A 23021-nucleotide genomic window follows, 5' to 3' on the forward strand; every position below is an offset into this window, starting at 1 on the left:
GCACTAGTTTAACAGAAATGCCCTTGCAGATTTTTTTGAATACCCAGTGAAGAGTGTACATTCACATTTAAGTCAGTCGTCAATCGGAAGTTTTTTTTGTTAAGCAGTCAGCCTCTTCAGGGGATTCTCTTCTGCGATCTTCTGTATGCAGTAGTAATGCACAAAAACGCAAACAAAAAATATGTTCTTGTAATGTTGAATGGGAGATGAAGTGTCCGTGGCTTGGGAGATGAAGTATCCGTGTGAAAAAGCTGCTGGGCTAAAAACAAACAAACAAATATGCACGGATGTGCAGTTTTTCCAAGAATCTTCACCTAAAAGACACAGCGATGCTGTTGCTGTTATTGAAATGCAGAAAAATAATAAAACACACGGTGATGAAGGCAACAAACAGTCCTTAGAATCCTGTCTCGTCATGCCAACGTTCTACTGTTAGTATAACAAAGAAAAGAGTGTGTCTGTGTTTATGTATATCTATACACAAACAGATATTTTTTTAAACCACTACATGCCATGTCGTGAGTTTAAACGTTCATAAAAATGTACCAAAATGCAAAAGTTTCTTAGCCTTTGTGTTAAAATATATATTTAAAGGATGGGACGCAAAATTTTGGGCATGTGCGTTTCAGGAACGCATGAACAGAAAAGCTAGCATGTCTGTTTCATTGGAGTCTGGTTCTGTCTTTCACCACTTTTTTTTTTCTGTGTGATAAATTATTGCAAAACCAAACGAAGTTTGCTTAAATATGTGACTTTATTTTGAAGTTTAGTGTGTGCCAAGACAAGTTTGTGGTTTTAAAATTCTAATATAAATACATTATGTTGTAATTACATAGACACATAAGTAACTTTTACTTGCTCTTTATATCTCGACGCCCAAAATCATAAAAAAAAAAATGAACAAAGTTATGCACTTATTTGAATTTTGGGTCCCTATTTAGGTCCAGGATATGTAGGATTTAGACCCCTGCAAAACCCTGGAATTTGTTTTCGGTGAGGGGGTTGCAACCTGCACCAGTGCTGGGGAAGGACCCTCAGACCTCTTTGCCTTCTACTGTGTTTGACAATCTGCTAGTCCTATAATTTTAGGTTCAGTAATAAGCAAGTTCTCCAATTATAATATCCGTATGAAATTTTTTACCTTAGTACGTTCGTGCGACAACTTGTGAAATAAAAAAGTGTTCACATTGTTCCTTGGAACACAGACCTCCAGTACACCTGATTCACCAGGAAATATATATTTGTTACTTTTGTCTCCATTCATTTCCTTTTATGAGACAGATTGTGCCTAAATTTTGCTGTATAATTGAGTGTGATAAACTTGGATCATTTCAGAGCACCGAACAGTGTTTTAAGACTGGTTCAGCATTATTTGACAGCTTAATTAAATGCCATTGAGATTGACAAAGGATGTAATCTACTTATGGATAATTGTCAAAACAAAAAGTAAGCCACTGTTTAGGAGACTGATTACACCATGTAACAATTATTTTTTTTTTTGTTCCTGGATAGTAAGTGTTATTTCCTAATTGCTTATGCCTCAAAAGTATAGAAAATGGCTATTATTCCCCACAAACTTTGCTTTTGTGACCAGGACAGTGATATTTCAAAATATCACTATTTCCAATGGGAAAACGGGCAAATTTGTGTCTTTTCGTTCACATAGTCAGAAATTTGGAAATGTTTGGAAATAGTGATATTTTGAAATATCACTGTCCTGGTCACAAAAGCAAAGTTTGTGGGGAATAATAGCCATTTTCTATACTTTTGAGGCATAAGCAATTAGGACGCTTAAGTTAATGGGCTACATCATGTGTAGGGTGACTGCTATTATCTCCCCTAGGGGTATTTAATCAAACAATCCAGAATTTTTAGTGTTGTAACAAAAAAAAAATCTTTAGAAGATTAATCCTTTAAGGACTGTGATTGTGTTATTACAATCATACTGAGGTGTGCTTCAAGGACCACAATCGCATGAACACAACACTTTGTTTTGATGACTTATAGGGCCACCTTACTTTGCAGTACAGGCTTGAAACACATATCAATGGATGTAGGAGGGACTGACGTTCACTTTCTGATTTATTTATTTTTATTTATTTATTTTTTTGTGTGACATCACCGAGAGGGGCATTTAGTGTTTAAAGGGCAGAGACAAAAGCAGAACAGGAACTTGTTTAGAGCTAATAAAAGAAGGGGAAACGTTGTAATTCTGATGCATTTGACAATATTTTATTAGATTTATTCTGTCTTATGTTTCAATATATATGTTTGTACAATATTTATAAACATATATTTAGAAACGAGTGGATATAAGCATGTACTAGTTCATGAACTAAATGTATCAGGTGCATGTTTTTTCCTTATTACTGATAATGGAATGAATAATTTTTTATTTAATAATATTTATTTTGAGAGAATAAGTCGTGTCCATTATTGATTATAAAGACGCTGAGAATAAATGTGTATTCTGTAATTGCAATCACTCAGGGGAAACAATGTTTTGTAATTTGCCCTAACAATATTTTTCAACAAACTTTCAGGAAGAATTGTAAGGTGTCTCTGGTCATAGAATAACACGTTTTTATACATGCGTCTCTAAGCAGAATACTTAATAAATACATAACTTTTTAATTTTTTTTTTTAATTTTTTGTTTCTTTAATTATTTTGTAAAGAGTTCAGCTTTAACTTGCAGTTCATAATTCTCATACTTCATTTTAGTTATGTTCTGTATAACAGTTCAATATCGCAAGCTGTTTTCAGTACTGCTTCAGGATTAGACAAAGAAAAAAGAAATCTGAATTTAATTTACACGTTTATTGGAATTCTATCTGATTTTCTTTTTTTCTGTCCTTCACAGGTCTTCAGGTGACGTGGTGTCCTAATCCTAGCCAGCACTGCCACGCAAGCATCTTGGTGGAAAGGACTCCCTCCTCCCCCCCCCCCCCCCTTTTTTTTTTTTTTTTTTTTTTTCTTTTTCTTCTTCTTGGGAACTTGGTTGGGTCTTTTACACTGCACCTCATGGAGGCGTAGCTTTTAACAGTTTTTCATTTACGAAGAACGAATATTTAAAATAAACAAAGGGGGAGATAAGAGGACCAACAACAACAAAAAAAAAAAAAATGTCATCAAACAGAAGCCAAAACCCACATGGTTTGAAACAGATTGGGCTGGACCAGATCTGGGATGATCTCCGAGCAGGGATACAGCAGGTCTACACCAGACAGAGCATGGCAAAGTCACGTTACATGGAACTCTACACGTATCCTCAGAGTGCAGGCTGATAACGCAGTGAGAAACAAGAACCTATTGGGAGATCTTCAAGGGGGCCACTAGTGACTATAGTGGAGAAGGGGCTTGAGGGATGGATGTTCATTACCAGCTGTCTTCTCCTTTTAGATAGTTTATTTACTGTTATGGGCATACACTGATTGTACATAACTACAATTTTGGGAATTTTGTGGGAATATTGGGAATGTTCTGAAATATTCTGAAACTGGGAATTTTCATTTTGGAATACTGAGCAGATAAGTGATCTTGGATCAGGGTACTCAGAAGAAAGCAAAACATGCTCTGAACACTTAAATATTGGTTTCAAATAGTATCTTAATTTTAGAATGCTATCACAACTCAATTTTGCTTAACATATTGTGCATACTAACTTATTAAAAAGATACTGGATATGTTTTGCATAAAAGACTATAGGTTGCTATTACTATAGGTTAATTTTAGAACAGTCAACTAAATATTTCATCCTAACACGTGAATATATAAATTATTTGGAAACAAAACCCTGCTTGATATCTGTTTATAAACAGACACGGTACTAGTATAGTACGCTGCAAGTACTGGTCAGTAAAATATTTCAATTTCAATAGTGATTGACAGCAATAAAGAATAAAACAAAACAAATAGGGTGGACTTGCAGGATATAGAGCATTGTGTAATTGATTCTGGCTTGAAGCAGGTGCACTTGCAGAATATAGAGCATTGTGTAATTGATTCTGGCTTGAAGCAGGTGCACTTGCAGGATGTAGAGCATTGTGTAATTGATTCTGGCTTGAAGCAGGTGCACTTGCAGAATATAGAGCATTGTGTAATTGATTCTGGCTTGAAGCAGGTGCACTTGCAGAATATAGAGCATTGTGTAATTGATTCTGGCTTGAAGCAGGTGCACTTGCAGGATGTAGAGCATTGTGTAATTGATTTCTCAGATATTTAGGAGTTTGAATCCCAGTAGATGGTCTCTGTAAACAGGTTAGCCACACACTGTTTTATTGTAACTTCTCCACTTATACTTTGGCTGATTTTGTCTCAGATCACATGATATTAATAGACTTTGCTAGTATCAAGTGCTTTATTTTTCACAGTGCGACAGGATTTGATATCCAGTGCTTATCTGCGCTTTACAGTTACATGTCAGAAATTAACACAGCCAGAACATAGATGTGTGCAATTTACATGTTTATTATGCCTGAAAACAACAAACAACGGCAACACCACTGGTATCCGTTAGAAACATGTTTAATGCATTAGAAATGAAAAGTTGGAACTACAAAATGACAAGGGGGCAGTAAAAAAGTTGCTGCATGTAATTAATTGGTGGGAGTGGACATAGTATAATATGACAATCATTCTACTGTCTATCTAGAAAGGACAAGATGAAGTTTGTAGTATTAGAACAGCTAAAATTAGATAATGCCACATATAGAAGAATAAAAGAAAGTAAATGGATAAATAGACTGAACACAATTATGCCAGCGGGACTCAACAGAAAAGAATGAACTAATTAATTCCAATAAATATATAAAAGTTAAAAATAATTAAATAAACAATTAATTCACAAGTTGTGCGTGCTGATGTGCAGGGGAGACCATATCAAGGCTGATCCTCAGAGCCAGCATTGCATGATAATATAAATATAAGTTTTTATAAAATAATGTTAATTAGAATTAATATAGATTTAAAGATATAAGTAAACGAGATGTCACATATAGAACACCATTACATCATATACTAATAAATCATGGATTTGAATATAAACAATATATGCCATCAAACACCTATAAATACCTCTAATGTTTTGATTCAAACACAGGCTCCCTTGAGAAAGATATGTACAACATATCGAAACGTTGGGCAGCTGGCTCTTTGAGCTAATATATATATATATATATATATATATATATATATATATATATATATATATTTTATTTTTAAACACAATACAGGATAGGAGCGGCCATTTGAAGCAACATGCATGTCATTCACAGTGATATCCTGTTTGGAAATCAGAGTACATATAACACGAGATTGCATCCAAGCATGTCTAAGAAGAAGCATTGTTATACAAGGCTACTGTTCAATTTCTGTACAATGTATGGCACTTCTCAGGAGGGGTGTGCATAGTAATTCCCTTTACCATGTTTTACATTGTTAGGTATTAAATGGAACAAAACCTCTTAATCATGTTAATAACACAATGCAAAACAAAGCTTTTGCCAAGAAAAATTCTGACAGTCTGATTTTACTATAGAACCTATTGTGCTCAAACCAACTACAAATATTGTATTTGTGATATTCTTTTATCCATTTGCTATAAAAGCATTTTGATTTCACTTTCAGATCTTTACTTTGCTAATTGCATAGAAATGTGTTACTGACTCACAAAGTGTGCAACATCTCAGCAGTGAATTGTGTGATAGTAGTCCTGGGCAAGATTTAACCTGCAAATTAAACTTGACTAACGAATTTCGCAGTATATGCACTGGTTGATAATTCAGACCGAGTGATTAGCTCTTTATGGAAGCCTAAGGAAAGGTCAGGTGTTTACAGCAAATAAGTGGCATTTGCTAGTTTCGCTGAATGTTTTGTTAGTTTACAGCACAACCTTGCAGTGCAGCAGTAAAAATGTCAGTGCCCCGGGTGAAAGAACAATTGACTTCCACTCATCTTTTTAAATCGCTCAATGCAGAGGTGCATTGCTGTAATTGGCACTCAGTTGTATAGATGAGGGCAACCAAGGGAACAGCAGCTTTTCTTCATACCTGCTGACAAAAAACATGTTAATGGGAAATACTTTTCCGACTGTCTGCACACTCCTACTTCTAAGCAACAGGGTTTTAAACTTTTTAGAAATTGGATAAGCTTTGTTTTTGGCCCCTTGATTCTTACTATTAGACAAGTTTGTTTGTATTTCAGCTGATGTTACTACATCGTGGCGTGTGGTTGCAGCATAGATCTCTAGTGGGAACCAGCCATCAGCCATGGGAACAAGTGTTCTCTCAATTCCCCTTCCCGCTCCAGGCAGTAAGCTTGCATGTCCATTTAAGCAAGTGTTGCACATTTTAAGGGCGCACTATGGATATATATAATATATATGTCAGATGTTATTATACAGCTTTGTTGTGTGTTTGTTTGAAATCCCAGCTAAGGCTTGCAGAAACTACCAGTTATTCATCCATACATGCTCTTCCAACAAGAATCACTATATTGTTCCATATGAAGGGATTTCATTTTTGAATACCCCTTGCACATGTAAACCAGTATGATTAGTCTGTGTATAGGGATCATCTTTCTGTTCTGAAAGCCCATTACTGAGATTCCTTTTTTTTAAATTAATGTTATTATTTTATTATTACTTTGGGGCAGTAGTGTATTTGGGTTGTCAGCAACAAACTGGAAAATTAGCCTAATGTTTAAGACATATTCTTAATACTGCTGTGATTTTAACATCCATGAAGTTATGTTTCCAATTCATGAATGCTGCTACACTAATGTAGCAGACTGTAGGCTTTCATAGGTTATTAATGGTAAGACCTACACCTTTTAGTGTATCTTTTTTACCTGTAGTAACACTTTGGCTTAGGGAACAACCTTGTGGTGAAATGGAAATTTCTCATTGTAAATGCTCTGCCAAAAGAAACTACTTAAAATAACACCTTTTTGGCAGATTCATTGCTAACGGATCCAAAACTGATGCAGTCCAGTTTTGTAATCTGATCAAACTGATTTATAATCGCTAGAGTAATCTACAACTGCTGCTGCATATTTAATGCATGTAGGGCTGCTTTGTTAGTTTGTCAGTTACTTTATTAGTATAGTTTATTAACATATACTTGCCTATTGCTTTTCTCTTACGTATTCCGTTCACTTCATATGCTGTTGCACGTGTGTAATGAAATAAGTAATAAATACATTTGTAGTTATTGATTTATATTGTGACTGGCCATGGCATATTGTGTCCGGTGGTCAGCTCTGTCATAGATAACACTTGACTTGCTTCTCAAAGGATGTTCTGTTCACCAGAGACTGCTATATGTTATATTTATTAGGGAGCACTTGGCTTGCTTCTCGAGGGGTGTTCTCTTAGCCAGAGACTGCTGTATGTTATATTTATGCATCTCCAAAAGGAGAGCTTGGAAGTGTTTGTCAACACGCTGCCACACCTACTACTGCTAATATCGCATAAACCATTAAAGCTGGCAAATTAAAATTGTCAGGGCTGTGGAAACTCTGCAGGCAAAATCTAGTGGCACCCATCACTTTGTCCTGTGACCTAAGATTGCCACCATATTGGGGTTGTTTTGATTGGCTAATGATAAATATTGTCTACGTACTCAGTACATGGGTGTATTCTGTGATTCCTTAGGCCAAGTTTGAATGGAGGTGGCATTCAAGAAAAAGCTACCCTTTCCTGAGTTGTTTAGCAAAACTGCCAATTCCACAGTGATAAAACACTTTACCCTTAATTCAAGATGCTTGAACTCAAAGATGTATTTCTTGTAAAGGAACAGGTATATCCTCACTCACTCCACTGCATCTCTGGGGAAATTCTTATCTGCAGTTAAACAGTCTAGTAACTGCAGTCTGGGCACAGATCACATCTAGACTGGACAGCCTGTATGCTGATGAATCGCTCTGGCAATGTTGTGTTTTTAAAGGTGCACACGAGTCACGCAAGTTTGAGAGCTGCTCTGTGAAAATGATGCTTGAATGTTTGTGTGCTTTCTAAAGCATGTAGAGTATCTTGAACCATTCAGTGATTTTTTTTTTTTTTTTTTTTTAAGTGTTGCCATCAAGATTGCCTCAGTACCATATTATTACAGTCTTTGACTTGCTGAGAAGGTTTATTTTTCACGCTTAGGTTAATGGATCCCATTGCATAGCAGTTTAAACCTTTTCAGGATTTAATATGAGCTTAATTTTGACTAAACATGTGTTTTCTAGAATATGTCTAATTTTGTGTATACCGTAATTAACCAGAAGTGGGTTTAACTGCAGTGCAATTGAAGTATTATTCATACCCTAAGTATAGTTGATCAGTTATTACGGATTGTATTGAATTTACACCATTACTCTTGTGAAAGCTTATCAGCTATTTTCTAATCGCACTTATCATGGAGCAGGTATTAAAGGTTTTCTTACGGGATTTAGTACAAGTCAGAAGATGTTTTCTGTGCAGAATATTAATTGAGGTGACTTCTGTAATGGAAAAAAGAGTCAAATACCTACAAAACCAATTCAATTTTAGAGAGTCCTACAGAAAACAAATGGAAAAAAATAAGCCTAGTGTATGAAAGAATACTCAATGTGTGCACCCTATAGATTTTTTTTGTTGGAAAGAGTAAGATTACTTTTTAATAGAAATGTGGTACTAGTCTTGGCTATTTGTTCTGCATTCTGTCCCACTGCCTGTTGCAGGGTAGTGTATCTAAATGTGCCAGTTTGGTTCTGGGAATGCTGTATTATTTGTTTGATTTCCTGTGGCTTCAGATTGGACTTTAAAATTACTAAATATGAATGACTTGCCCCATTTATCGGATCCGGATAAAATGTTTAAATTACATTTTACATGAACATTAGTAATCATTTATGGAAATAAGTGCTATAGTAAAGTTGCTAACATTTTAAAATTCTAGCAACCCATTTTCACTTAAAAAAAAAAAAAAAAAAAAAAAAAAAAAAACCTTAATGGTTATCAGTGAGTAGATCCATTTGAACCGTACAATAACAGTAACACTTAATTGGGAAGGTGATTTGTTAATTGCAATATCTGCATTTGTTGCAGCAATTGCTTTTGGTTAAAACACGACAGACTTGTTTTGTTTTTCTTTATGCTGCTTGTTTTGTATTCTTGTGGTTTCCTTAACCTGCCCCCCAGTCACGTTTATAACTACTGTACCAGTGTGCATCAGTCGAACCAGGCTCGAGGTGCTGGGGTCCCTCCTTCAAAACCTTCCAAGAAGGCACAGACCCCCGGAGGGGCGCAGTTTGTGGGACTGGAACTCTACAAGCGACTGAAGGAGTTCCTCAAGAACTACTTGACAAATCTTCTCAAGGTAACCCCTTGTCATTTAAACTCAGTACCTACAGTAACGCAATGTGACTCATTCATATTAGTTAGACAGTTCTATTACTTGCCTTTTTTGTATTTACAGTATAATTGTAAATCTCGAAAAACTACTCACTTCTAAATCTTTTGTAGTCATCTTTGTATTACTTTATTATAAATACATGTTAATTTGGATTCATATGTTGTTTTTTTCTGACTTTATGTGAACGAAAAGACACACATTTGCCCATTTTCCCATTGGAAATAGTGATATTTTGAAATATCACTGTCCTGGTCACAAAAGCGAAGTTTGTGGGGAATAATAGCCATGTTCTATACTTTTGAGGCATAAGCAATTAGGAAATAACACTTACTACCCAGGAACAAAAACAATAATGATTTTTTGTTACACAGTGTTATTCTTTTTCAATTATTCCATTTGTAATTGTTGTAGTGCCTTTTAATTTGTGAACTGGCTTCCTGTTTGACTCATCTTTTTTTTCCTTATTGATTTAGTTTGACATTGTGGATAGCTGATTTCAAACTGACCAAAACATATGGTTCTACATAGCATCCAGCACTGTATTGTGTTGGTTCTGTACACTTTTGTGCATATAATTTTGTTACAGCATTTTCATGGGTTTCCAGAAAACACTACAGAACTTGAGACCTAAAACATTTTCCATCTTTTTGTTGTCTAAAACCAGTCTACCTTTCCAGCTTTCTATTTTTTTGTTAATAAAATAACTGGATATGTAAATGTAGGTTAAGTAGTGAATTCCAAACATGTACAGAGCAGTTTTTAGAGAGAGACAGACACACACTTGTCTCTTGTTTGAGTTTTTTTTTTTTTTAATTAGTTCTAACGATTTTTCCAGAAAGCAGTTCACAATTATAACCAAGTGTATGCATAATAAATATAAATATTACCTGCAACTACCTTGAGTTCTGCTTTTTAATATAGTCTGAAATGACACTGTATTCTTCTCTTTCCACAGGATGGGGAAGATCTGATGGACGAGAGTGTGCTAAAGTTCTACACCCAGCAATGGGAAGATTACAGGTTCTCAAGCAAAGTACTGAACGGTATCTGTGCCTACCTCAACCGACACTGGGTCCGCCGCGAATGTGATGAAGGACGCAAAGGAATCTACGAAATATACTCGGTAAGATACTCTCACATTAAGTTGACCTGTTGATGCTTGGAAGTAAAAGTTATTCAAGTATCTTGTAAGCTCCATAATATGGAGTTATAGTAACAGTTTATTACATTAAAGCTAACTTCTAGTGCAGTTGTTCAATTAATCTGTAATTGATTAAAACATATCTATATTTAGACATATTTTTTTCTAAATATTTAAATGTGTCAAGTTAATGAATACATTTCTATATTTTTTTTAGCTTGCCTTGGTGACATGGAGGGAATGCTTATTTAGACCTTTAAACAAACAGGTAAGTGGTCGTCCCAAATTCTTTTAAATTTTTTTTTTTTTTTTGTTTTTTTTTTAATGATTGAAAAACATAAAGTGAAAGGCAGTGGTATATTCATGTCTTCACGGTTAAGAGACCGTGCTGTTTGTGTTCCGCCTTACAACAAGAATACTAGTGCTAGTGTAATGATATTGTGGTGCAAAATGACCGTACCGCCTTATAACCTGTTCTGCAGTATAAAGGGCTGCCTTATAAAGGGGGAGCAGTGTGTGTGTGTGTGTGTGTGTGTATATATATATATATATATATATATATATATATATATATATATATATATATATATATATATATATATATATATGTGATGTATATATATATATATATATATATATATATATATATATATGCTCGATAGATCCTAAATAATAGGTTGATTGATTTGTAACTAAAGGAATTGCTGTATGTAGTCAACGTTTGTGAATACCGTAAATTACCAATGAGGAAGTATAATGCTATTAATAATCCATATGGGAGAGTATTTTCACTTGTTTTGACCCTTCCTCCAATAATTAATTTTAAGTTTGCTTGCATGATTTAAGATGTGTCTGTTTAAAGTGTCAATGTAAGGCAAGTCAAACTTGTTAAATGTCAAAGACATGAGTGTTTGTTTGAAACCCAGCCTGGAGGCTTGCTGACTTCCAGTTTCCGAAAGAGCTGCACAGACAACACCTGCACTTTGTGCAAAAAATAACAGCAAACTTACCCCCCCACCCCCCCCGCCCCGCCACTGGGCCTATGTGATTTTCTAGGGGAAACACAGAGATATACATATATACATATACACTTCCGTGTGTGGTGTTTCTGTGCTTACAAGGCTGACAGTAATTGGTATGTGTGGGGTTTATTGTATCTCAGTATAAAATAAACTTGATTATACTGTGTAGTAGTTTAGCAGTATTAACAATAAAAGTGATGCCTCTGTAAGCTTTCCGTATGTCTCTTTACACGAGGTGGGCGATATTTCCGGTTTCGCTATGCTGAAAAATTAATCAGCTCTTCTATTTTAAAAAATAAATCCATTACAGCAAAACAAATTAATATTATTGTTTAAAACTTGATGAAAACTGATGTTTAACTTAGTAGTCAGATACACCATGTTTAATTCTCCAAAAGCTCTCAAGTTTCATCAAAGGTTACTGATTAAAGTAAAAAATGTAAAATCCCACAATATTGCAATATGGAGATTAATATCGATATCGAACAATATTGATATCATACCAAAATCTTTATATTGCTGTCCATCTAATGGAAAACCTTGCTCTATCAACACTCTGTGTTGGGAATGATCTTGTCCAGTACGTGTTGATTTATATCGGTTGATTTTTTGGGACTTTGCTTTGTATGCTTTTCTACACACGATTAGGTGCATGCTGCATTAAGTAAATAATAAACCCTCCTGTTTATCTACTGTGGACATATCAAGATTTATCTACTGTATGCATATTAAGATTTATCTATTGTGTACGTATATATTTTGATACACAGGTCACAAATGCAGTATTGAAGCTGATAGAAAAGGAAAGAAATGGAGAAACCATCAACACTAGATTGATCAGTGGTGTTGTCCAGTCCTATGGTATGTATTTGAATCCACTCAATCACTTTTCTAGGCATTTCCTTAGTCAAAGAGATTTCTCAGCCAAGTAAGATAATTGTTGCTGCATTTTTTTCCATTGGATTCCTATTCTTCAACTTGGATTTTTGAAAAGCCCGGATGATCTGTTTTATTCAGACATCTAAATATGGAAAAGTGTGTGAAATCAAGGACACACCTGCCCAATAGACTTAATATCCCTGCCCTAACAGATATTTGTTGATATACCAACACTTCATACTTGCACTCTACCTGATAAAGTTAGCTTTTTTTATTGTATTCTTATGATGATACCAGGATGCACTAAATGTGAAAGCTTTTAACAATCAGCAGTTAAGTCACAATGTTCAACTGATATCTTTGCAAAGCTGCTAGCAAAGGTGTTGATTCATGATTTACCAACAACTGTGAACTAAATAGAAGAATGAAAGACATTTCATATTCTAAAATTTGGTTTTGGGGCCCAGCACGCCTGTTTTGTTTTGGTTGATCTCTGCTTATTATCAGTTACCAAGTTGCTCAAGACATATCCAGGGTTCTAGCGAACCTATACTATTTTCATCAGTGGTATGAGAAACTTAAATTTGTTCTAGTCAGCATTTAAATATATATATATATATATATATATATATATATAATATATATATATATATATATATATACACACACACACACACACACACACACACACACACACACACACACACAGTACTGTGCAAAAGTTTTAGGCAGGTGTGAAAAAATGCTGTAAAGTAAGAATGCTTTCAAAAATAGACATGTTAATAGTTTATATTTATCAATTAACAAAATGCAAAGTGAGTGAACAGAAGAAAAATCTACATCAAATCAATATTTGGTGTGACCACCCTTTGCCTTCAAAACAGCATCAATTCTTCTAGGTACACTTGCACACAGTTTTTGAAGGAACTTGGCAGGTAGTTTGGCCCAAACATCTTGGAGAACTAACCACAGTTCTTCTGTGGATTTAGGCACCCTCAGTTGCTTCTCTCGCTTCATGTAATCCCAGAAAGACTCGATGATGTTGAGATCAGGGCTCTGTGGGGGCCATACCATCACTTCCAGGACTCCTTGTTCTTCTTTACGCTGAAGATAGTTCTTAGTGACTTTCCCTGTATGTTTGGGGTCGTTGTCATGCTACGGAATAAATTTGGGGCCAATCAGATGCCTCCCTGATGGTATTGCATGATGGATAAGTATCTGCCTGTACTTCTCAGCATTGAGGAGACCATTAATTCTGACCAAATCCCCAACTCCGTTTGCAGAAATGCAGCCCCAAACTTGCAAGGAACCTCCACCATGCTTCACTGTTGCATGCAGACACTCATTTGTGTACCACTCTCCAGCCCTTCGGCAAACAAACTGCCTTCTGCTACAGCCAAATATTTCAAACTTTGACTTATCAGTCCAGAGCACCAGCTGCCATTTTTTTGTACCCCAGTTCCTGTGTTTTCGTGCATAGTTGAGTCGCTTGGCCTTGTTTCCTTGTCGGAGGTATGGCTTTTTGGCCGCAGGTCTTCTGTGAAGGCCACTTCTGACCAGACTTCTCTGGACACTAGATGGGTGTACCAGGGTCCCACTGTTTTCTGCAAATTCTGAGCTGATGGCATTGCTGGACATCTTCCGATTGCGAAGGGAAGTAAGCATGATGTGCCTTTCATCTGCTGCAGTAAGTTTCCTTGGCCGACCACTGCGTCTACAGTCCTCAACGTTTCTTCAAAAGAGCTTGGACAGCACATCTGGAAACCCCTGTCTGCCTTGAAATTTCTACCTGGGAGAGACCTTGCTGATGCAGTATAACTACCTTGTGTCTTGTTGCTGTGCTCAGTCTTGCCATGGTGGATGACTTTTGACAGTAAACTGTCTTCAGCAACCTCACCTTGTTAGCTGAGTTTGGCTGTTCCTCACCCAGTTTTATTTCCTACACAGCTGTTTCTGTTTCAGTTATTGATTGTGTTTCAACCTACATATTGAATTGATGATCATTAGCACCTGTTTGGTATAATTGTTTAATCATACACCTGACTATATGCCTACAAAATCCCTGACTTTGTGCAAGTGTACCTAGAAGAATTGATGCTGTTTTGAAGGCAAAGGGTGGTGACACCAAATATGGATTTGATTTAGATTTTTCTTCTGTTCACTCACTTTGCATTTAGTTAATTGATCAATATAATCTATTAACGTGTCTTTTTGAAAGCATTCTTACTTTACAGCATTTGTTCACACCTGCCTAAAACTTTTGCACAGTACTGTATATATAAATTTGAAATATATTAGCCTTCAGTTAATAGAAACCGCTTAACACTCTGTGCTCTGGTTAAGAAAAAATAAGAACTAACTCTTGTGTCCATCTCTGTAAAGTGGAGTTATGTGTAAATTAATTTATCTGCTCAGCAAAGAAAACATAACTTGTACCTTCAGAATCAAAGTAAGAGGTTCAGCAGCTCAATGGTAGGGGTAGGAGGGAAAACTGTGCCGACTTTAATGAAAGGTTAGCAAAAGGTTACCCAATGTGTTTGTTTTTGTCTTTTTAAGTTGAACTTGGTTTAAATGAGGACGATGCCTTTGCGAAGGGACCCACATTGTCCGTGTACAAAGAATACTTTGAGTCTCAGTTTTTGGCAGACACGGAGCGGTTCTATACAAGGGAAAGCACAGAGTTCTTGCAACAAAACCCTGTCACAGAGTACATGAAAAAGGTAAACGCTGGTTTCACTGCTATGCTCTGTTACCCTCCTGCTGTATGTGTGTGTCTCTTCTGCCTGGAGCTGATATTGTCAATATATTGTAATCTAACTGGAAAAAGAGTGCGAGACCCTGTGAAAGTTGGTTAAACAGCTCTTTAGTTTTATAAAGGATGTTAATAAAATGTATTTTACACGACAGTCTGTTTTCTGCTTCATTGAACACTTAAAATGCATGCATGCTGGGTCGGTGCCATGTTTAATTAGAAATGGTAACCACTGTGCCCTTCAGCTGGTAGAATGTAATCCCCCCCCCCCCCCCCCCCCCCCCCCCCCCCCCCCCCCCCCCTTCTCGTTCGTTCTCTCAGGCAGAGGCGCGCTTGCTGGAAGAGCAGCGCCGGGTCCAGGTCTATCTGCATGAAAGCACGCAGGATGAGCTGGCGAGGAAGTGTGAGCAAGTGCTGATCGAGAAGCACCTGGAGATCTTTCACACAGAGTTCCAGAACTTGTTGGATGCTGACAAAAATGAAGGCAAGTTTTTATTAAGACCTAGGAGGTCACAAACCCAAAGCATGACATCTTTCCCAAACTTTATTGGATCAATAGCACTACTTACTGCCACTGTTTTAGGGCTATTGCTTGTAAGTCCTACTTGCATACCTGAAAGCCTGGCAAATTCTCTTAAATGACTAAACCTATAACCGAACATCACTTATTTATATCAAGCACTGTACTTTGTTTTGAAAAGTGTGTTTGGGCAGGGACGTTGGTTTGTGGTAGTTCTCCAGTTACATACATGCTTGCTGTTCTCCTGCAAAGTACAAAAATGCTGCTTTGTCACGGTTCAACCTTCCACTTGATTCAAAATTCCTATTGGCAATGTCACAACATGGGCATATTAAAGGCATAGTTGTGAAAACTAGGTATTTGAAAGATTTCAAGGTGCTAGTGTCATTTGGTAGAATACAGATGTTCAGATTTACAAGTAATAGTGGGGACAATGCAAAAGAAAAATAAATAATAATTCCTTGTTTTTTATTGTTTCTGGTAAATAATAGAAATGTTGCTTTAGCATGCGGTTTTCAATACCCTAATACAAAATAATACAGTACAAAAAGAACATTCAGTCCATGTGTGTGAATGCTTACTGTGCCATGTTTAGCTTCTTCTATAAATAATGCCAATATGATGACTTTTTGCTGGACTGGACATTGATTATATACATCATTTGGCTAATTCAGAATCCAGAGATCAAGGTTATAAAAGAAAGGTTCCATGTTTTTCAACTTCTTTAATGGTTTAAGAGCTTTAGTTGCATCAACCATTAAAGTGCATTTCAGTTGCATATATTCTGCAGCTTTTTTTTATTTGTTAAATTTTAGAATGCAAAGAACTAATACTACTGGTTGACTGTCTACGGGAAAGGTCAAAAGTTTCTAGAGCTCTGTTTTCAGTCCTGTTTTTGTTCAGGTTTGATTTTTAGTTCATTGCCTGGTTATATTTGATTTATGTTTTTCACTTTTTTTTTTTTTTTTTTTTTAATGTCCTGGGAGTCACTTGTAAAGGGACGTGGAGTGGTTCACTCAGCACTTTTATGCTTGTTTGGTAATTTTCAAGAGAGACTTTAGAAAGCACTGAAGATGAGATTATAAAACATTTTACTCACTGTGTTTTTGTCTTTGTCTTCCCCCAGATTTGGGCCGGATGTACAACCTTGTGTCCAGAATCACAGATGGTCTGGGAGAGCTGAAGAAACTTCTTGAGACACATATTCACAACCAGGGACTAGCTGCCATTGAGAAGTGTGGGGAAGCCGCTCTCAATGTAAGTACTTCAGTAAGTGTGCAGAGTCGGTAAGATTATCTTTCTTTCTTTTACCACTTGTGGGTGTGTCTGGCTCACACCCAGCTAGCTCAGTGCTTCTCACGTGCTGCCACCAGGGTAATTGTGTGTGACCCCAGCAGACCTTCTGAACTGTCACCTGTTTGGGTTTGTATTCTAAATCCTCGTACTGTTTTACTTTGTTACTGTCATTAGCCAGCCTTAATACAGTCACAATGACTCTGCCTGGTGTTTAGCTTTGTCACACTCTGCGGGCACCAAACATTTTGGCTTGAGAACCACTGAATTGGGTGACTGGACTGCAAACATACTGCATTACATCGCCTGTGGGCTTTGTGAAGCGAGCTTAGTGTTTGCTTTTATATTAACTGTATTGTTCTTTCTGTGGTTTCTAAAGATGTAAAGGGATGGGAGCTATCTAAAAACTCCCTAGTTGTTGGTATGGCTGTTTTAGCCAAAAAGGATGGATGTGATGTAGATGAACAAGACTAGGATCAATCAAAAAATCTTGAGAGAAACTGAACTTTGTTAATTACACTTGTATATCGTCAGATGGATATAATTAATGTTACATACATGTATGCCACTCTTTCTATGAAGGATACATAGACTGGATTGAAATTTTTATCATCCATTTTAGTGTAGCCACTGTCCCTGTATGTGGTCTAAATTAGAGGTTGGTGGGGCTTCATCTGTTTTTGAAACTATGCACTGCTCATAAGTTTAACTGTAACAACCTGAATGGCCAGTTAAAAACAATCAGTTACGTTATTTAAAACTAGCGTATTATAGGGTAATGAAACAGACTTCATTGACCAAGATTTTGACAAGGTGTCAAGTGTCTAGATGTGAAAGAAACAGTAAAGGTGTAACCAGCTCTGATTCTCGGGGTCTCATTCTATTAGAATATGCTGGGATCTACTCTATCCTGAGAAATACCTCAAAGCAACATCATGCCAAATTGGTTGTATAGTGGCAGGACCTTTTCTGTGCAGTGGAACAGCACAATCTGCCTCAAATTCAAATGAGTATTAAATGCCCCATTGTATCTGCCAGTCAGCATAGCAAACTGTGATACTCACCTGACCACTAAATTAAACAACTAAATTAACTTAGTTTAACTTAGTTTTGTGTATAGCACACTTAGTATTTTTGTTTCATTTTTTCCTTTACTCTGTCATTGCTACAGGGGTCAACAGGAAGCATTTATTGGCTAATATTAAATCCCAGTACATCTCCATATTACATTACATGTTATGGAAGTGTACTTGATCTCTGCGCAGCTTGCTGCTATGGCTTTTGCAATGTTGTCATGGCAATCCTGTTTTTTTTTTTTTTTCTCCCAACCCACATCATTCTTAATAGCTCGACAATATGAATATGCTGGGATGCCGGATATTTTAAATACAGTTACCAATCTATTTAGAAGATCAACTGTCTAACACGATGTCCGTGCCAATATTATAATTCTAAAGAAAAATGTTACAAATTCAAGGGTTTTAATTTGTTTTTTTTTGTTTTTTTTAATCTTGTAGCAGCCCCTTTTTCAAACTTTCTGAATTTACTGAACAGGAATAAGATACAGATTGGAGGATTTCTGAATAGGAATAAGAATGCAAAGTATTTTAGATTTTGTCTTGTCCTGGACTTGTGTTTTATAAATCAAGCAAGAACACAGATTAGGGGTGGGTTTTCTTTTATTTCATAGCATTGCACGATAGTCAGAGTAACAACCAATCAAGAGAGAAAAAAAAAAAAAAAAAAATTAAATCACTGTCCACAGCAGTTTAGTAACAAGAGCATTGTCTGTGGCTTATTTTTGAATTGTGATAAGGAACACGATATTAATATCCACATTTTGTTTTAATTTAAGCGAAGACTGACACTTGCTTACAATCTGACCAACATAACTGAATACCTGCTCACTAGGGACTAACATTGCCGGGAAGCTTAATGCTTCTGGCAAAAGATGCAACTTTTGGAACGATCGTGGTTATTTTTCTTCATTTTTACTTTGGTGGGTGGGTGGGGGAGGGAGAGGCCCCAGCACACAGGTGGTCTCTTAACAGGGCCCTTATGAATTTTCTATTCGTCTCTGACATGCTTTCCTGTAATTATGTATGTCTTGCATACACTGTAAAAGCCAGACGATGTAATATGAACACAAGGAAGTATGTCAATTTAGTAACATTCATTTAGATAATGCATTTACAAAACAAATTATTTTGTGAAAGTAATGAATGCTTGCCTGTCTCAGGTTACACAAAATGTTTTAAATCCTTTGCAGATTTCAGTGCCTGTGCCTGTCTTTCAGGTACGTGTTGATTCATTGCATCCTGAAGCCAATGCCAGCACAAGAATAATACCTTTTTCGATTACTGCGCACATTTATATATTATTTACTAACAGTTAAAATAAATAATGAACATTAACATGTTTATTAGCTGTTTGTTAAGTTAATATACAAAAAGAATATCCCTTAAAATAAAGCATGATCAATTAATTTGCTCAGATTAACTTTGTGTGTAGCTAATAATTTCTTACCCTAAACATGATTTATAATTCTATGTAAATAAGTCCTGTTTGCCTGCAGGGCGTATCAACTTCAACCCCTGTCTCGATCTCCTGCTTGTCACTCAGCCGCGAATGCACGCACCCACATGGTAGACGGCTACTATCACCCTTTATCTTTCTAAACAAGAGATTTAGGGGAGCTAAAAAAGTGAAGTGTATCTCTATAGCTATGGCACACTGGAAGGGACTGCTGCTTTCGCTAGCAGAAGCTGGGCTTTTTTTTATGCTGCTGGTTATAATTTATGAATCACGTGGCCCAGCTTCTGTTAGCGAAAGCAGCACCATGTGATTCATAAATTATAACCAGCAGCATAATAAATAAATAAATAAATATAAATAAATAATTTCATGTGAATACACCATCATGTTAATGTAGTTTTCAAACCTTGTTTATTTTTGTATTTTTTTCTCCTTCGTACAATGGGGCTGATTTTTTTATTTTATTTTTTTTTTAATTTTACCTTTGTTTACACTGAAATTTTTTCAGGTTTTACACAAAACAAGGCAAACACTAGTAGCGGCAGGAATATGAAAATTGGAGAGTGCTATATTTAAATGCCAATGTATTTATCAAACGTGTCTTAAAACATCTGGCTTTTGACAAAGTCCCGCACAAAAGATTAATTCTCAAACTGAACGCAGTTGGGATTCAAGGAAACACATGTACATGGATTAGGGAGTGGTTAACATGTAGAAAACAAAAAGTACTGATTAGAGGAAAAACCTCAGAATGGAGTTTGTTAACCAGCGGTGTACCACAGGGATCAGTATTAGGTCCTCTGCTATTCCTAATCTACATTAATGATTTAGATTCTGGTATAGTAGTAATTTGCAACACTAGGAGGAGTGGTTAAACTGTTGCAGGAATCTATGAAAAAGACCTAGGAGTTTTTGTTGACTCAGAAATGTCTTCATCTAGACAATGTGGGGAAGCTATAAAATGTCTTCATTGGGGAAGCTATAAAAAGGCTAACAAGATGCTCGGATACATTGTGAAAAGTGTTGAATTTAAATCAAGGGAAGTAATGTTAAAACTGTACAATGCACTAGTAAGACCTCATCTTGAATATTGTGTTCAGTTCTGGTCACCTCGCTATAAAAAAGATATTGCTGCTCTAGAAAGAGTGCAAAGAAGAGCGACCAGAATTATTCCAGGCTTAAAAGGCATGTCATATGCAGACAGGCTAAAAGAATTGAATCTGTTCAGTCTTGAACAAAGAAGACTACGTGGCGACCTAATTCAAGCATTCAAAATTCTAAAAGGTATTGACAGTGTCGACCCAAGGGACTTTTTCAGCCTGAAAAAAGAAACAAGGACCAGGGGTTACAAATGGAGTTTAGAAAAAGGGGCATTCAGAACAGAAAATAGGAGACACTTTTTTACACAGAGAATTGTGAGGGTCTGGAATCAACTCCCCAGTAATGTTGTTGAAGCTGACACCCTGGGATCCTTCAAGAAGCTGCTTGATGAGATTTTGGGATCAATAAGCTACTAACAACCAAACGAGCAAGATGGGCCGAATGGCCTCCTCTCGTTTGTAAACTTTCTTATGATTTGTTTGAATGAGTTTTTTATACTGTGTTCTGTAAAAAGAGGACTGATTGTTCCTTTAAACTGTTAATGCGAGGGAAGTTTTTTGTGTTGTGTTTTTTTTTACCATTTTAACTACTCATCGTTAGAATTTGCATGGTAAGCAATGTCAACATCAGGGTTCGATTTACAACAGTGCTTAATATTTTGGTGGACCACTACCTAACGCTACATCCCCAGGCCCAGTAAATATGGCATGTTATGTATATTATGAACAATATGCAATTGTATATGGCAACATATAATATTACATGAACAGTGATCACATTAAAAGATGTGCATCTCATCGCAGAAATGGAATCAAACCTACCATGCAGTGTGCCCGCTGCTCCACATGTTTTGCCAGGTCTAGAGCTTAATCTCCTGTCAATCGCCGTTTAGCCCAGCTCTGTGTCTCGCAGGAGGTTCCAGGCTGTAAGGCTGAGGCCCCTGTGGCCCAAAATCATTGCCAAAAAAGTGGCAACTCGTCAGACTCTGCTGGTCCACCATTACATCACTTCCGGTCTGATTGCATTTTTTCAGGAAGCATGAACAAATGCCTCACAAAATCCATGATATCTCCGTTGTTTTTAAATATTTATTAACGATTTAAAAAACATTTTCTTTATCTTAAGTATTACTGATCTCATTTTTGATAGAAAACTTAACATATACTCCAAGTTTTACATTGATAATTTAATGTTATTACACATTATACAAAGTTGGGTCAAGTTCAGTTTCATCAAGATACATATTGTGACGTTATTGTTACACGCCTAAACTTTTACAGACCTCAATTTCCCATTTATACAAGATGTGGCAATTTGTTACTGCCAGCTGGGGTGCTTTTTTTCAGTGCTTTATATCTTTGATATGTTATGTTTCTGACACTAAATGTCAGACTGTTTCTTTTATGTTGATCTAAATAAAAACAAGTGTCTTGAGTTTTTCATTGTTCAATGTAAGCTGTAAATTCTGCTACTGAAGCGCTGGGCTTTGATTTCTCAACTGCTGTTGTCTACTTTCTCTTACAGGAGACTAACTGTTTTAGGAAAAGTCCAGGCAAGCCTCTCCATGGCTAGCACCAAACAGTGCTTGTCGTTAACATGCAGGCAACTGAGAGTCAATGCAGCAGAGTCTGTGATCATTTCCAGGGTCTTCAAGCAAATACACAGCACCGAAATGCTGTGGCTGGAGATGTTTTTGTTTTTTGGGGGTTGTTTTTTGCACTGGCACCAATGTTTTTAAACTTGACAAGAGAATATGGACCCTGTTAATCAAAGCATTTTACACCAGAGTGCAATTTGCCCATTTTTGTAAAGGGAAATGAAAGTTGTTAGCTTTGAAGGCTTAAGGACCTGGAATACACCTAATGCCACCTGTTTCGTTAACTTGCCAATATCAAACTAAGACTTCCATTTATGGCCTCTACAGTATAAGTTGCAATCTAAAATTCAATCTACAACTGGACATTACACAAAAGTCATATTGTCTGAATTATATTTTTGTATAATTTCCATTTATACATTTCTTCACATTTGCAGTATTGACCTGCTAGTGAAATTAGTCACAATTTAGATCGGTTTGATCTCGCTGCTGATGGAAACTAACAGGAAATGTGGTATTTTGTTTCTTACAAAAAAAGGTATTTCTATTGAACAGTTTTAGTGTACCAGGTTCCTCATGGCTTTGCTAATTAACCTTTTCCAGCAGTAACTGTACAGGGGTGAGTGGGTAGTTGATCCGTCAGCTGGCATCATTAGATGTCTACAGGTCAATAACATGTAATGGTTGTCTTTTAATCTGGTAGCCTACACTATTGCAAATGTAGCAATTCAGAAATGGTATATTGTCGAACTAAAAAAAAAATATATATATATATACACACACACCTTAAATGTTTGTTTTTT

The 23021-nt window shown here is 36.3% G+C and overlaps 1 protein-coding gene across 3 annotated transcripts in view; it reads left to right on the plus strand.

The window, feature by feature from the left end:
* Positions 1-2969: 2969 nt before the first annotated feature.
* The window catches only part of LOC121314253 (cullin-1), a 32216-nt gene continuing 12164 nt past the window's right edge, over positions 2970-23021 (plus strand). Inside the window, exons 1-8 of one of the 3 annotated variants that reach the window (XM_041247304.1) lie at positions 2970-3263; positions 9165-9342; positions 10334-10501; positions 10737-10787; positions 12312-12402; positions 14977-15140; positions 15494-15656; positions 16819-16961. In XM_041247304.1, coding sequence (XP_041103238.1) covers positions 3124-3263; positions 9165-9342; positions 10334-10501; positions 10737-10787; positions 12312-12402; positions 14977-15140; positions 15494-15656; positions 16819-16961 — 1098 coding nt within the window. In that variant the 5' untranslated portion in view covers positions 2970-3123. The remainder of the gene's footprint in view (positions 3264-9164; positions 9343-10333; positions 10502-10736; positions 10788-12311; positions 12403-14976; positions 15141-15493; positions 15657-16818; positions 16962-23021) is intronic. The other 2 variants (XM_041247302.1, XM_041247303.1) reach the window with 2 other exon arrangements.

This window comes from Polyodon spathula, chromosome 4 (genome assembly GCF_017654505.1).
Source record: "Polyodon spathula isolate WHYD16114869_AA chromosome 4, ASM1765450v1, whole genome shotgun sequence".
NCBI lineage: Eukaryota > Metazoa > Chordata > Actinopteri > Acipenseriformes > Polyodontidae > Polyodon > Polyodon spathula.